Genomic DNA, 17,057 nt, shown 5'->3' with positions numbered 1-17,057 from the left:
GCGGCGGCGGCGGCTCCTCCATGGGGTGAGTGCGGCCGCGGGGCGGGCGCCGTGAATAGGGGCTTTGTGTGCGGCGCCCACCTGCCCCCGCCCGCCGCGGGGCGCTCCTCGGCGGAGCCCGCGGGGGCGAAGCGCAACAGGAGGAAACTTCTCCCCCCCCCCCAAAAAAAAACCGTGCCGGAGAGCCGGGGGGGGCCGCGGGTCGCCGCCGCTCGGCGATTTCATTTCACTCGCTTCACTGCTGCCCTCGCCGCCTGCGCGGCGTCGCCTGGGCCCGGGGGCAGCTGCGCCGCCTCCTCCCGCCCCCTCGGGGTAAATTCACACCCCCTCCCCCAAAACGGCGCGGGTGGGGGGACCCTTCCGCTGCTTCGCTCGCACGGAAAGGGGCCCCGGGGGGGGGGGGCGAGGGGCCGGTTACCGGCGGGGCCCCCGGTGCAGCGCGGCGTCTCCCGGCAGCCGCGTCCGCGCCGCGACGTGCGTGTGGCAGCAGCGTCCTCAAAGACCGAGATTTCTTTTTCTATAGTTAACTGTTTGGGGAAAAAAAGAAAAAAAAAGAAAGAAAACTCGGACTGCGTAAGGAATCGCATCGAGCTGAACCAGAAACCTGGTGTTTCCAGCAAAACACGCGAAGAATTTCGCTTTATCTCGCGCAGCGCCCGGCTGCGAGCGCCTGCCTCCCTCTGCCATTGTTACTTGTGATACTCTGAAGTTTCTCCCTGTGAGCAGGCTGCTTAAATTCTGCTTTATCAGCCTCTCAGGATCTTAACAAATTCTCCCGTTTGTCTTTGTATCCACTGTGACTATGCTCTGCTACAGAACTGATACAAAACACTGTCTAGTTGCAGTGTGTGCTGGGGCAGTGGAAGACAGTCGTCTTTTTGTATAACAGCTGCTTTGGGATTAGTGTGTTTTATTTAGAAAAGAAAAAAAAGCTTAAATGCCAAAAAATATGCATACATCATTTTAGAAAGGCCTTCTGATGTCCAGGATTAACTAGGAGTAAGTGAATTTTGTAAATATCTGTCAGTGACCTGCTTGGCTCTTGTCTTGGGACGCTCATGGAAGGCTGTCAATGAGATTTTATTTACTAATAAAAGAATTGCATAAGAGCCATATGGACCAGAGTGAAGGAGTATTTGAGCAGAACAGTGCTTGATACGAGCTCAGGGTTCTCTTGTGTTGCAGCCAAGCTCTGTGCCAATAAGTCACTGTGTAGTAGCAGGAGTCAGTCCTTCCACTCTCTAAAAATATTGGCCCTGTGCTGTTCGCTTCCCTCTTGCAAGAGTGCATCTGCTAGCAAAACAATAAAGAGCTGCCTCCTCCCTCTGCATCTCTGAACCAACAAATTGATCATATCAAGTGGAGAAGAGACCAGGCAGGAGGTTGCTGGTCTCATTAAGTGATGTAAGCATTTCACAAGGGGGTTTACTCACTTGTCCTTTCAGTGTTTTTCTGTTTTTCCTGCTGTTTTTATGTTCCCCACTATGCTACCTTTCTTCTCCCCATCTCTGATAAGGAATGTGTGCCTCTTTTGAGGAAGGAGCAGTGCCTGGAGAATATGAAAGCTAAGTTCTTGTGCAAGTTGCTGGCAATTTCTAAATCCTGCTGCAACAGTACCCTAATCACATTCCTTCTGAGAGCTGATTGTGGGCTAATTCTTTTTACATAGGGATAAAGCGTGAAATAACTATAGAGGAAAAAACAAGCAAAACTAGAACAAATCAACCCAGAGCTTTAGTGCCTTGCTTACTGGCAGAGAGATAGTACGCTATTGAAAATCCCAAGTGGCTTTTATTAGGAGGGTGGTAGGTAGGAGCATGGCAATCCATAACATCTTCTTGGGTTATGAATCCACATAACTTGCTTTCTGTTTGCAGGCTTCCTGCAAGTCTGAGAAGCCTCTTCCCTCTCGCACTTTCCTTGGAGTTGCTGTGTGGGAGCATGTGTGTGATAGCTGTGCGTGTGAGTAGCTGGAGCTTGCTTTCGGAGTGCTGCTCCTAACACTTTGAGGGTCATTTAATGATGTGCTCTTAGAGCACAGAGGATGTAGTACAAATAGCTACAGTTCAGGCAATACATTATCATGGAGCTTATCTCTGTCAAACTGCCAGAGGCAAACATGGGTCTGGTGAAGTGCGGAAGCAACCCAAGATTTCCACTGGCGCTTAGGGTTAAAAGCCTAAGTACCTGCAGAGGACTGCTGGAGTAAAAGTGACACAGCAGTGACAGAAGGTATCCTTCCCTCCTGTTGACATACAGAACAGGATGGTCAGTAAGGCTTGGAGGTGGTGGTGGTGGTTGGTGTGCTGAACTTGTCACCAGCTCTGGAGGGGAGATCCTGCAGCCTGATGGTTAGTGCATTTGCCTGGGAAGTGCAAGATCTTCACTCAGGTCCTCCCTCTGCAGGGCAGGTCTTGCATTTTAGGTTAATGTTGTAATCACTTAAAGGTGTTGCCTAAAGCTGCTATAGTCTCCCTGTAGTTTGGTACCTGGAAGCCGTTGCTTTTATTGAAAATACTGTAAAATAAGATGTGGGATCTTTTTTGACCTGAAAGGGGTGGTTAAAGGGAAGAGCCCAAGTTTGTTCAGCCCTAATGATAGAAGGAGGGTTTGTATGCTCCTGTGTCTATGGCTCTGTAACTTCAGTAGCTGGACACCTTCCACTTTTTGCAACTGCTGAGGGGCAGGGAGGTACAGTTGCCTGTTGCAGATGGGCCCAAGGACACAACGGCCTATGTCTGGATTCCCAAATGTAGTGGGACAACTCAAACTTCCCTAGGGAGTCTGGCACTCAGGTGCCTTCTGAAAATCTTGGCTACAGGAACTTGCCTAAGACCCCAGCAGGAAATCTCTAATGGAGATGTGGAGATTCGGAGAGCTCTGAAGCCTGAGAGAGGTGTTCTAAATGCTAGATCCTCTTCCTCAAAATGTATGCAACACTTAGTGCTGCTGCTATTGAATATAAATTTCAACAAATCTAAATAAAGTCAAATGAAAATCACTTATCACTAAGATAAGCAAGTGGATCTTGCCAATATTATGCATTAATAGTCTTCCAGGATAGAAAATATCTGAATTCCTAATACTTTTTTTTTTTTTTTTTAAGGAATGGATGTACTTAGCTTTTTTGCTTGTAAACACACCCAACTCTCTTCTCATTTTCAGGTAGTGTTTAAAAATGTACTGCATTTTCATCAGCTAAAATATTTTCCCCGCCCAAGAACTTGAAAGCTGAATAGGGGAGTTGTCATTAGCACTGTCTTTGGAAACTTCTCTAGTCCAGAAATACTTAGAGCGGGATACCCTTCCAAGGTCCTTTAAAAGTATAAGGGCAGAGTTTATGGCACTGGGGCTGGGCAGGTGTCTTATGTAAATTAAATTGCTGTTCCGGTCTGGTCCTCTTAACTCCTACCCTAGTAGGTGAGTGTTCTGCCTTAGGCTATTTCAGAATATGCATCCATAAAGTAGTGCATTTGTCTCTTTTTAGATTTAAGGTTGCATCTGTACAGATTCTTTTGTTTGCTGATTCTGAGGAGCAATTAGTTGAATGGTTGATACAAAATATTATGAAGGGAGTAAGTATAAACAAGTTATTAGCTGTTGTTATTCATGTGGGCTTCTCCTTTGGAAACTGGTGTTTCACAAGTGGAACTCAGCGTCACTTTTCCTCTGTTTCTATTTGTAGCTGGATGCTTCAGTTCCAGTCTAGCCCTACTGGACTAAGCACTGGACATGGAAGAGTCTTCAGAGCAGCAACGTATCTTATGTGCAGTCAAACCAAAGAATATGGTCTAAGAATTGAGGGGCACACAAGGGGGGGCCTTTTTGTTTTAGAGATGGGAAGTTGAAAGCAGAGAAGGACTGCAGTATGACCCAGTTCATGCAGCCAGTCTTGTCTCTTTTACTGTGTTCTTCAGTGAGCTGGATGTATGTTGACAGACACTTCCAGACAAAAGAACTGGAGTAAGAACAGAGTAAAGTTTAAGCATAATGAGTGGATGACAAATTTCCTTGGACTGCACTTCAGCTAGAATTTTGCCTGGAGTGCTGTCTAATATGCCCAGTAAACAAATCAGAGCAATGTCACATTTTGCTTTTTTTCCTCTAATCTTCTGTAATTCAGTGTGTCTAAGGCCTTGTTGATACAACGTCTCTCCTAGTTGTCTAAAACTGTTTTGAAAAACAATTTTTAATGCACTGTACCTATCCGTGCATCAACAGTCTTGCATAGGTTTGTGTTAGTTTTGTGATGTTCGCAGAGGCTTGTACTGTTGTAACTGAATTCATTAAAATGAGGATGATATTCAAAATGTGCAAAATGTTTAAGAGGAAGTGTAAGTGTAGAGAGTTGATGCACAGCATACTGGAGGAAGGAGTGATAGGAATGTATAGATTTGTTAGTGATGCTATATCTATGGAGATCTAGCATTTGTGCTCAAATGCTTAGATTTGTACAGTTCAGCACATCCTTGCTAATGATTTGTGAATATACAGAGGGATTGGACTAAGTTACCCAAGGCTATAGTTAGCTGCTCTCTCTGATGTCCCATTCTGTTTCGAATGGGATTAACTCTCCATAAATCACTCCCATTCTTGTATAGTACTTGGGCTGCACAGTGCATTTCTTAGTGTCTTTTCATTAGTAAGTAACAGTAGATTAACCAAGCCAGGAATTATTTGTCTTTATAGATAGCATTAAGTTTAAAACAATTTTGTTCATTTGACCCTTCCTATGAGAGGAGGAAGAGTTACTCGAGACGGAAAAACTGAGCTATGCTGACAGAGCGGGGAGGTGTTCCCATTGCTTTTGGTCAGGCAATGCATGCTTCTCTGCTTTGGCCTGAGAGGTAGTGAGAGAAATATGCTCAGCTGGATGGAAATGAGAAAGTAGTCAAACATGAAGTGCTGGGTGGATTTTTCAGGATGGCATTGGCTTGCTGGGCAAAGGCTAATGCCTCCAGGTGGCCCGATGGCTTGGGCAGTGGTGCGAAGGAGAAGCTCGGGTTCGGGTGTGCTCTTGGTATTGGTTAGTAGGTCAGGAGAGCTCGAGCATGTGAAGCATTTGACAAGCTGGGTACTGAAGGTGAGCAGAACAGTCACTAGTACTGTGGGTGCCTCTGTCTGCAGCGCTAGCTGCCACAGGGGCTTGTTCTCTTGAGTCAGAGCAGGGCTTGTAACTCAGAAGGAAAATGATCATCCAGATAACAAATGATGATGTAGTATTGAGAGAGAGGAGACCTCTGGGGGCCCTTATTTTCCTCTGTGAGAGTAAGTGTGTTCGTGCAAAGGAGATGTAAATGTATGGCAGCAATAGTGCTCCTTCACCTCCCCCCCCCCCTTAATGTTGCCAGATCTTGCATTGAGTCTCTAGTTCTTCTTTGTAAGGTCATAAGGTGAAAAAAATTGTTTGAGGTGGTTTGGGGGCAGGGGGGACGATGGATGGACAAGGAGGAAGGGAAAATGAGTTAGCCTTATGAATGATGCTTTGCTGCAGAAGTGTTGTCCAAGAAGGAGGCTTCTGAAAGAGTTGCAAGACCTCTAACACCTAAAATTAATCAAATTCAGTGTACCCTCATCAGTAATGGGAAACTGTCATTGGCATGAACAGTATGCATAGCATATCCTAAGGCGGTTTTACTGTTGCTTCACTGGATCTTTGGTCATTCAAGGATTTAATTATAGTGTTGTCTGAAAGACCTTGCTCTGATTTTAATGCAACTTAATGAAAGGAAAAACTGTGCCAGTGTGGCTGTTTACTGTGGTTTGAACAAATCTTACTGTAAATCAACGGGGGAGATTGTCCTAAGCCGCCTCCTCTCATTAAACCTAAAGATTGTATTGTATATTAAAACACAGCCTCAATGAAATTATTGAGGCTGAAGATTACCACCATTTCAATGCCTCTTGTCTTAACAAAATAGGCTTACCTAGAGATGTTTTCTGTGGCTTGTATTCCTGAAAGCTATTTCTTAATAATAAGCAGAAGGGAGATGACGTGGAGGACTAGATATTTAATTTTGGAGCTAATGGTTAAAAGCATGTGATCAGCATTAGCTGTTGAGCATCTCCAGAGTTAAGCACTTCTCCACTGCTAACTTGCTGCAGCTACAAAATGATAGTACTCAGTATTTTTTTATCACAGTTGTTCTGAAAGGAGAGAAGTGCCACTATTGGTACACACTGCTTCTTGTTAGTGCCTGTGGTTCATTGCAGAAATGCTGTTTTGAACTGTCTGGATTCTCCCTAGTGAACTCCTAGTAGTTGTTTTCTATCTTGTGAAAAGAGGAGTGTATTAATGGCACTTCCTTTTTTCTCCCTCTGGCAAGTGAACGCTTGTCATAAAGCTCTGCTGAATCAGGATGCTGACCTCTTTTTGCATCAATTCCAATAATTACACCCTCTGAGAGGTGACTTCCTCTTCTAAAAACAGTGCCAAGAGAAGGCAGCCCTTACTGCTTCGCAGGTTTTTATCTCTGCTGCTGAAGGATTATGAGCCTTGTGATGCGCAGGCTGTAATCTTCATGTTTGTGTTGAACTGTCTCATATGGAAAAGATACAGATGTGACCCGCACACTAAACCCAGGAATGCTGTTTTTTCTGTGCTTGTGCATGCTTTTTTAATTATGCTGCAGATTTAAGTTTCGAATTTAACATATAAAATGCGCTTACGTAAGAGGTGAAGTATCTTGTGGGGAAAAATAATAAGTTGGCCTCTAAGAGAAATACAGCTCACCTCACTTCTGCCTTTCCAAAAAGGGGAAAATGATAGTAGCCTACTAGAAGTGCTTGCAACAGTTTTTAATTAGACTGTGTTATGAATTCCTCATATTAGACAGTCTAACTTTTGCACCTCTTCCGTGTGTATATCTGCAAGAAATTGTTATCTCTCACGTAAACCTGTAGTTCAGTACTTTATCTTTCACAGGAGCTATAACAAATATTTCATTCATAGGAGCCAAAAATGCCAGGGGGAAGCAGGGAGAGAAGACAACCTGTAGAAGAAAATTCCTTGGCAATCTGTATTTGGGGAAAAATTTCTTGTTTTCAATTCCACGCCCTTCCCCATATAGAAGCATTTGCTTATATTCTTTTTTAAATGATCCAATTAAACTGGTTACCTTTTTTTTAAGTCAGATATGTTTAACTTTTAAAATAAAAAGTCCTGTTAACTTTTGGGCACTGTGGAACATTGTGTGATGTTTCTCGGTTCTTAAACTTCCTTTTAATTTTTTTTTAATTTTTTTTTTTGCAATAGTCTTAAAAACAGTTTGCTTTTTTGCCTTTAGCTGTAGTGTATAAAGAAGGCCAGATATGTGTAATGGCTTTTGTCATGTCTGTACCCTGGCATTTCTGGTCTTTCCAATGCTCATCATCCTTGGTGTTGCTAGAGAACAAGTTAGGAGATTATGGAGCTCTTGCTGAGGTTCATGCTCCTTTCCAGTGAAGGTTAAACAGCTGTTGTGGTTTCACACACAACACAAAGAAAATTGAAATGACTTTAGAATGACTACTAAACTGGACCTAGAGGCATTTAATTAGATTCAGTGATATTTTAACAGCCCATCCAGAGCACCTATTGCAGGTCTGCACTGTGGAAAATGTATTCCTGTGGATGTAGTGTGTGGAGCTGTCTGTTTGTTTGGGGTTTTTTGGTGGGGGAGAAACCTATTTGTATGCGTCTTAAATGGTTGTCCTATAACTATAGGGTTGTATTAAATGACGTGTTTACTTAGCACTAATTGCTATTCCTGAATGGTGCTCAGTGTTGTATTACTGGAAGCGTTCATATATATGCTATCGAGACAGTACTATGTAATAGCATTTTAAATGCTAGCTCATAGTAGAGTGATCATGTACAACATAGCAACTTGCTTCATAATAATGTGGTACTTTGTTATGAAACAGTTGAATTTCAGTTTGCTTGTCAAATCTACTATCTTTGCTTAATCTACTGTTTCTGAAGAGTGATGAGAAATTTTAGAGACCCAGCATGACCTATTTGAATTTTATGTCCCAGTCCTCATTTCAGTTACTTATTTATCTGGCTAGACTCATAATATGTTTCTCTTTTTTTTTTCTAGGGTGGAGGGAAGACATTTATACAGTTGAACATCCTTTACTTTAAACTGTTCCTTCAGTAGGAACTTGTGTAGCATCTAAAACCCCTAAATGAGAGGGGCTGGCTATTCCAGTGAACACATGGGAAACACGCTGTAAAAACAGGCATTTGGAATGTTTCTATCTAGATGGCTTTGCCTAGTCCAGAAGTATCTTGCTTTTGGTTTTTCCTACTATGCTTTAGGAAGAAACACATCGCCGTACTGCTTTCGCATTCTGTTCCCAGTCACGTTTGGCTCGGGGTGATAGTACTTTGTATGTGGGGGCTTTCTGGAGGAAGCTTTGCTCTAGGTGCTGGCTTCTTGCTTCTCTGTGAGAGCTTGTGGCTTGTCTGTAAAGTTTGTTGTATATGTTTGTGCAGCTGCTGCTTTTCCCCATTTGCAAGGGAGGAAGGGGGAGCACGGCTGCTGTTTGTGATAGCGGATTGTCAAATTAAGAACAGCTGTGATGCTGAGAATATGCATACAGTTTCTTATGTGGAAGAGTATAAAACACTGCTTCCGGTGATAACCTCTGTTCTTGCTCGGATGGTCCCTCTGCCCCGCTGTGTTGAGCTGTACTAGTAGTATCTGCGCGTGCATACTTTGGAACTCGCTGGTTAGTGCTTACGCTTGCATATAAAACAGCAGTGGGTACTTCAGCTACCCAGTGCAGACCCACAGCTGTGGGATGGTGAAGTTTTAATTGAATGAGATGGCATACTTTCTTTTCCACTTTTCCCACCTTACAAGAGGCTTCCCTGACACTAATGCTGAAATAGGCTGTAGCTAGAGAAAGGTGCTGCACCATGTATGAATGTGTCGGTGATCTACTTATATGAAGGRGATAGCTAGTATAACATGGTACACTTTTAAATCTTTGGTAAAGGCTCGCTCTGTTCTTCTGTGGTCATACTTAGGCTTACTTCAACTTGCTTTTAAGTTTGGAGAAAAAAGAAATTTCTCTTATTGTTTGTCTTAATCTTTTTTTGAGCTTGAGGGCTAAAACCTCCAAGGGCTACATAGGTATGCAAATTCAGTTCAGGCTTGGCTCCCAGTGAACTGAATGATATCAAGTGGAAATCTTATTTTCCTTTCTTTTTTGTTTAGATATTGAAGAAGGATAAAAAGCTCCTCAAAGATTTGGAAGGTTGAATGTGATCAACATGAAGAGCTTAAAAGCAAAGTTCAGGAAGAGTGACGTAAGTATTTCTGCTCAGTTTGACTGCTGGTTTGCATGCTGGAAACAAGTTCCTCACTCCCACCTTGATAAGGTTGTAGGTTAATGAATTACAGAGAAGAATAACTTTTTCCAAGCACAAAAGCAATGGCTGAGTACAGTACATAGTAGGCTGTTTTTGTTTTGGAATGCAATTCTGTTATGCAATCTAATAGTATTTGGCCACCTTGCTCCCTTGTTGGAATAGCTGAATCATGCATACGTGTATGGGATCTGCTGATCTTCTGTCAGATTGTACTCCCGCTCAGACTGAAACTTTGTTCCAGGTGCAGGGTTAAGTCTAGTAAGGACTTTACTGCCCATATTTTTGTCCAAGCATAGTACTGTTCTTATCAGTGTGACGTTTGAGCACTTAACGAAAGCCTCCCCAGGCTGCGGCAGAGTTCCTTTGTTAGCAGGACTTTAGGAATGAGCCGTGCAATTAAGGCTTATGTGTGGCCTATCAATTCCAGTGCGACAGGAGAGGTGGATGTGAGGCTTGATCAGTCAGGACAAGAGACAAAAGTATGACAGTCTTACAGTAGACAATTTAAACTGTATTTGGAGAGAGACTATGCTGCACTTCATGTTCTGATTCTTGCTAATGGTAGTATCAGTGGATACCCAGGCTTGAACTTATGCATAATTCCCTTGGACCAGTGGGACTGCTGTAGGCTTATACAGCTTTTACTATATACCTCACTGCTGCTTGTCATGTCTTGCAGGAGGTGGTGGCAGCAACTGGAAGCATGTTAGTGAATATGTGTCTGTTGCACACTTGGCAGAAGAAAGTCAGTGTGTGTTGCATCATAACTAGATAAGGTTATAAGGAGATGATGTGCTAAAAGCACAGAACTGCGCCTGATGCCGATGCAAGCCTGGGATGCTCTAGTCCAGTCCTGTCCTCTTCTTTCTCCTCCTACTGCTGTTCATTCCAGCTTCTTGCCTTGCACTAATGCTGATGCTCACTTGATAGTGCTATGAGCAGTCAGTGAAACATGTGGCTTTGATGTGTTTACTCTGATGTGTTGAATTAACTTCTCAGATTTTGGGTGTAATTAGTAACAAATCTCTGTCATCCCTGACGAATGGGACGTTTCATCCTTCTGTAAATCTACGTGCCGCTTTGAAAGAAGTGATGTRTTGTTGTTTGTCATGGACAGATTCCCACAGGAACAGCTGTGTTTGGTGAAGGTGCGTTAGGCTTGAAATGGAGGGKTTTTAGAAGCTTTCATGTTTGGGAAAATCATTATACACCGTGCTCAGTAGTGCAAACTGCACTTTGATGTAAAGGTGGTCTCATGGCACGCYGTTAGAGAGGTGTCTTTAGTCAGCTTGTAATGCCCTTTTGTGATGTGATCTGCAGATGTGCTGATTGCTGCTTAGAATGTTTTCTGAGCTACAGRTTAGCATTTGGTGCAGGCAAATGCTATATTGTCATCTTAGCAGCAGCACTGGTGGGGGCTCTATTCCTTCAGCTCAGCAAARGCTCTTTCTAAAAAGACCTGTTCTTTAACCAAGCTAAATGTCAACCAACCTTTGAGAGCTGAGTGAAGCGCACTGAACGATTTCAGCAATGTTTGGCTTTTGCCAGTCACCAGACTGAGACAGCATGTTCATTGTACTGGAGTCCAAAGAAAAGGATAAAAAAAAGTCTCATACCGAAAGCGCATTTCATGCTATCCAGCATTTAAAGGTCTTTAGTGCAGCCTTAGTGTGTTTAACTTCACTAGGCTTCCAAAATCTCCTGCTTTTTCTGGGATGGAGAACTGGACTGGAAGTAACAGATTTATTTTCCACAATCATTTTCTTCTACATGTATCAAATCCTAGGTAATTTTGGTTTGTACCTTATGCCACTTCACAACAAAACCCCCAAACACATCCCAAGCTTCTGGTTGTGTCTCACCTGAGTGTGCCACTCAGTTTAGTCCGGAATTGCGTATTTCGTAGTCAGAAAATGTTGTTGCTGTTCTTGAGTAGCGGCAATGGCTGTTTCCATTCACCCACACCAGTAAAACATTTTATGGGCATCTGCTTGAATAAAGAGACAGTCCCTTGGCTAAGGTGTGAACACACTTGGTGTTATGGAACTTAGGTGTGCCTGTGTGTTAGGATGACTTCATTCACACTTTTGTGCTAGTTGGCTGGGCTGCTGCTGTAGAGCAAAGGCTAAGTGACATGCGTGATGCAACTAGATCTTGCTGTAACTAGTCCACCCACTGTTATAAATTGCATGGGATTGCTTATCCCGTACTTACCCTTTTTAACTCCCTCACACCTCTTTGCAAAACCAAAAGGAGGCTGAAAATAATTGCCGTTTTGATATACTAGTTCTGCAGTCTACTAGTTGGAGACAAAGTTGACCACAAAGGATTTTTCAGATACTTAAAATTTAGGTATGTAGCTCTGAGAGCACAGCAGTCTAAATTCATGACAGTCTGCCTACCCTGTGTTGAAGCCAAACCTTAAGGGCGTAATTCAAAGCAGCCAACAGGAGCTGTTCTACATTTTGTGCAAGATAAGCAAGGAAAACTGTCCTTTTCTTACTTCTCTTTAGTTTCCAAAAGCTGCCCTTAGCTATAATTTGTGAGAAGGAGGAGATGGTTTAAATTGGAATTAGTTGTATTTGTATCGTAGTGTATAAAACATTAACTGCTTTTGGGATGGGGATAAGGATAAGGTCAGCAGGGATGGGGGCCTCTCCTTTTCACCTCCACCCTCTCCCCTCTGTTGCTTTCTGGAGGAAAACTTTAATGTCTTATTTTGCAGAACTGAAGGTGTCTTAGGGGAGGGAGTATACCTTTCTTTCTAGCCACACTGTTAGCATTAAAAAAAAGGGAACGAGGAGAGGAGTGAGATTAAGTCTTCAAGGAGTGCGTGGGAAGTAGAAATTACTGAAACACTTCTCTAGCAGCAAGGCTCATAACATAAAACTATATGCTAAAATGAAGACCAGTTAAGCAACTTCACCCATATATTAAAGCTCTCTAAGCTTTTCTAGAGCAGCTGAATTCAAAGTGGGCTCAACTGCTGATATTCATGCATGTATTTATGTGTTCCTGCTGTGGGCTTTTAATTTGRTGCTATAGCTACACCAGTCTTACAGCTTCCGAAAGGAATGGCTCTGCTCGCTTTTCTCTTACCGCTGCTGACAATGCAGCCATGCAACACTGTGGTTGTGGTGGTATTTGTCTGACCCCACAGTGAGTCAGTTSAGGGACATAAAGCAGCAGAAAATTATTTTGTGGGGTTAGTTTTAGCTGGTTAACTCCCTACTCTGTCTCACTGTGGGGTCTGCTCTGAGAGGCACGGCGAGAGGAGGAGCAGCAGCAGCAGCAGCAGGACTTCCCTTTCTGCAGCTGTTCGCTTGGCTTTGCTGCATTGTCAAATCAGGGCTTCAGATTATTGGCCTACAAAGCACAGGGGTGGGCATGCCAGGGAAGGAGTTACAGGAACACATAAGGCTGCTGATTCTGATGTTCAGCAGAACTGGTGTAGTCCACAGCTGAGATAGATGGGAGCGTGACTCTTGTGGCTCTGAACTGGGAGAAATGAAGGCGAAAGGTTTTGCTGCTCAGCTCCCCTTTACCTTACCCAATTCCTTCTCTGTTAACTGAGAAAATCTCTTTCCCTTGGCACGTTTAATCATTGTGAAATCCTTCCTGGGGGTGACTGTTGCCATGTGAACGTGTGTATTTGGAGTGGAGGAGTGGGATGTATTGCTCTGTCATAAATAGGTATCGTCAAAGCATGATGTGTAGTTACAGGAGCATGTATGTTGTCTAGAAATCTATGAACAGGACGCCCAGGAGGGAGCAAATGCTGGGACTGGAAGCTCAGTATTGGATACGCATACTTCAGAAATTTGTAGGCAGAAACTGCACTGCCTTCTCGACAAGCATCCAGTCTCCTTTTCTGCCTCAGAAGCTTTATTTTCTCCTCTTGTTTCTCACCTCTTGCTCCTCATTATGAAACTTAAAACCTACTCTTGGTAACACCTAAGAGCTGGGGACCTGAAAGGATGACTATTTTAATTGTTGCTATGCACTGTTACATGCAGCACTTGAAAAAGTCAGTATAATAGTATCAGGAACTACCACTTTAGAGCTTCAATTTGTTTATGGGCAGTTTATTTACATGATAGAGAATGAACATCTCTAAACCATCAAGACAGATTCTTCACTGCCTTAGCTTGAAAAAGTAGGATTTGAAATAATTWAAAAAAAAAATAGTGCTACTGATGYCTGATTGGGCTTCTTAATAGTTATTAATATTTGAAGACCTGAATGTTTTTTGTAATAACTAATCAGTTTGTGGTCTGACTTCAAAGGCATCTAGATACTTAAAGAGGCAGGTGAGTGCCGGGTGGATTTTCAAATGTGTGAAAGTATCAAACCTGTCTAAACATGTTCTGTCTGCTGCTTAAATATGACAAGATGCTCACCTACATTTTTAGGCACCTACACACATTTARATATCTAGCTCTTTGATACTAAGATATGGTAAGTACCTAGGTGATCTGTGTAGGCAGATTTGTTTTTAACTGTGTTCTTATCCCCGTAGAAAAGGGATACTGTATGAAGGCTATGGTGAGTTGGATTGTTTCTCGCTTTCAGCCTTAAATCCTTGCTTGCAGCCTTAGATCTGTGGGCAGTAACTGAAAGAGTTTTGGGACCATTTTCTGGATATACTTGAAGATCAGCTGATAAACATATTTCTTGCCGTTTGACAACACAACAGTTTTTTTTTTTTTTCCCCCCTCATTGCTATTTTGTTGACTGGGTAAGGGGCAGATTAGAATTGGGTTTTGTTTCCAAATACCTTCAATATTAATAATATTCAAGTGTTTTTAAAATTGAAAATTGACTATGCAGTTCAGTGTAAGAAGTAGCTTTTGTCAGAAGTAGAGCCAAAGGAGGCTGGGATTTCCCAGTGCTAATTGCCAGCTCAAACTTCTGGTATTTCTGGAAATGCCTATTCCTTTACTAGCAAATGGGGGAGGGAAAATTTGCATTTTTCATGATTTTTTTTTTTTTTGCTTTTTGGTCTGTGATGTAGGCATTGTTCCATAAATCTCAAAATGTGGGGGAGTTAGGTATGTTGCAGTATAAAATATTTCAGTTTTAATCCAGAGGCTCTCCTAATTAAGGYTTGGCAATTCTTTGTAATGCCCGATGTTCTAACTAGTAGGCTTCTATTCCACAGTTTTAAGGAATAAAATGCTATGTGGGGGTCTGGAACAAGAGATTGCTGGGTTACATTCCATTGAAATCGCTATGTTCCCATATGCTCTGGGAGTGAACATGTGGGAGAAAAAACTTGGGTGGGGCAACTTTAAAAATAATAAAGCAGAATCTCTTTTACACAGATCTTAAATTCTTTTATCCACTCAAAGCTACAATTAGCCTAAAAGGGAACATGGGATTGTTAAAAAATTGCACTATCCACCCTATGTACACGTACTATTTTCTTTCAAGCTAATTGTGACAAAAAAGCACATACAGAGTTCGCTGTGGCTTAAAAGTGAAATAGCAATGTTGTCTGACCACTTTATCCAATTATTTAGAAAGTGAGCTGCTGAAACTTGCTTTTATTTGGGTGTCCTGCTTTTATCGGGTATTGAATTAAATAAACCTGAAACGGATTGTCATTGCCTTAGCTTTCTTTCAGTTTACTGTGTCCTTCAGTAACAGTTTTGGGTTTTGCTATACGGTGTGTAGGGAGAGAATTTATCTCTGGAACGTATAGGATGTCCTCAACCACTTCCTTTCGGAAAAGGAGGATCTATGCTCTTCCTCTTGGAACAAGTGACACAGCTCCTGCTTCTGCCTCCCTCCGTTGGGAGAGAAGGGAGGGCTCTGACCGCCACCCCATCTTCCGCTCGGGAGCTATTTGGCTTCGTGCCTCCAGTTCTGGACAGCGTAACGCTCTGCTCTCGTCAGCTCGCTCTCCCAGGCAAAGCTTAAGTGCTTTGCGCAGAGAAGCAGTTAAATATACTCTCCGAGTCCTATGGTGGATAGAGTAGGACCTGCTGCCTGTTGCAGTCAGTTCCATGAGAATTTCTTGCCATCAAATAGTGTCTTTTCTTCATAACGGGCAATAAGAACATGCTTAGAGTACTTTTAAAGTTCTTRTTCAGGTGAACTGTAATTCTGGCACCCTTGATCCTCCATGAGGCGGCCCATCTCAACCCCCTCAGGGGTGAGGTGTAGCATCTCTTTTACTGATGGAGGAAAAATGTAATGGAGAAGGTAAGTAAAGACCGAGAGACATAAAGGAAGGGGGAAATGGTGCTTTAAAAAAAAAAAAAAGTGGTAGGGAGGAGGGTCAGCTGAAGCCGTAGGGCAAGAGTTCAGTTTTGCTCCTGGCTGTTGTGGGATGCCTGCTGATCTGCTAGTTCAGGAAGGGGGAGAACAGAGCCTGGGCAGAGCTCTGATATGAGGCCAGATAACTTACAGATATTCTAGAAAGAACCTTCAATATCTCCAAATAGTTGGGAGAGAAAGGGAAGGGAATAAGTCAAATGAGAAGTGTGCTGTAATGTTTGAAATTATAGTAGAGGAACCTGTGTTGGAGTTGGCTTGCTTTGAATAAACACACGGTTATTTCCTAAAACAGGATTATAGTTTGGGATATAGTAGAGAACATCTTGGTTGGGTTCCCAGCCAGACTTTGTCAGTCTCTGTCTGCAGTGTCAGCTGCAAATTCACGATTCCTTTGTCCGGAGCAACCCCCACATCTGTTTTCAGATGTGGTTAGTCAAGGCAAAAGTTTCAGCCTATTACTGTACCATAAGTCTGAGGGTATACCATTAAGTAGTTGAGGACCCAATTGTGCACAGAAAAGTATGAAGATCACTCCAGTGGAAAGTTGCAGCTTCTTCCTGCTTATCTCAATAGTGCTGCTAGTAAGAGAAATTTCATCTGACCTTTATAGGGATTGGATTCTGCTGCTGCTTTTTGGGGGGATATTGAGCTGGAAAGCTTGTCTGTTTTCTTCCAGTTATCATTTGGCCTAATAAAGCCTCTTCATACAAGCCTTTTCTCTTGGGATCCATGACAGCACTACAGTGTAGCTGTGTCTTCTCATTTTTTTCCTCCAGTTGTTTTGGAAGGAAGGAGGAGGATCTAATGAGTCGATGCCACACTTAAGACTCCTGATAGGCAGTGGAGAGTAGGATTTCCTGCATAGCAAGAACCCCCTGACAGTTCAGAGACAGCTAGAGTGACTGTGTTGCCCACTTGAGTCTAGCAGGTTATATTAGACTCATCTCCCTGAAAACAAATAAACTTCTCAGCTGGTCCTAAAGCCAGTTAGCAGCATCTACATGGCAGAGTGCTTGAGGAAATAAATCCTATAGACCCGGTATTGGCTGCACACAGGACTGTCTCTGGGGTGTCTGCCTCTTGCAGCAGTATTGATCCATAGATTGAGCTGATCATGGACAGTTGCAAACTTGATCAGCCAGCCTGTAGATAAGTGGTGGTGGTGTGTTGCAAGTGCAACTCCATTAAACCCAGTGCTTGACTGAGCTGGGAGAAGCTTTGGGACTGAATGAGTGCCAGATCAAACCTGCAGGGCTGTTCTCGGGCATCCACTTGCAGTTCCTCAGTCCTTTTGCTAGTACGTGCACTCCTCTGAGCTCTGCTTTCCACAGCTCTGTTCGTCCCGGAGCCCATGCCCTAAGGAAATGACACGCCACTCCTGCACTGCTGTAGCTTCCCCCTCCAGCCACGCTTG

At 43.1% G+C, this 17,057-nt stretch overlaps 1 protein-coding gene across 2 annotated transcripts in view; it reads left to right on the top strand.

Moving 5' to 3' along the window:
- The window catches only part of RAI14 (retinoic acid induced 14), an 84,598-nt gene continuing 67,541 nt past the window's right edge, over window positions 1-17,057 (top strand). Inside the window, exons 1-2 of one of the 2 annotated variants that reach the window (XM_026087274.1) lie at window positions 1-25; window positions 9,207-9,298. In XM_026087274.1, coding sequence (XP_025943059.1) covers window positions 9,263-9,298 — 36 coding nt within the window. In that variant the 5' untranslated portion in view covers window positions 1-25; window positions 9,207-9,262. Of the gene's footprint in view, window positions 26-8,836; window positions 8,896-9,206; window positions 9,299-17,057 lie in introns of those variants that run through there. The other variant, XM_026087273.1, reaches the window with a different exon arrangement.

The sequence above is a fragment of the Apteryx rowi genome, unplaced genomic scaffold, assembly GCF_003343035.1.
Source record: "Apteryx rowi isolate R43461 unplaced genomic scaffold, aptRow1 scaffold_71, whole genome shotgun sequence".
Lineage (NCBI taxonomy): Eukaryota > Metazoa > Chordata > Aves > Apterygiformes > Apterygidae > Apteryx > Apteryx rowi.
This window is presented reverse-complemented; position numbering and strand designations above follow the sequence as displayed.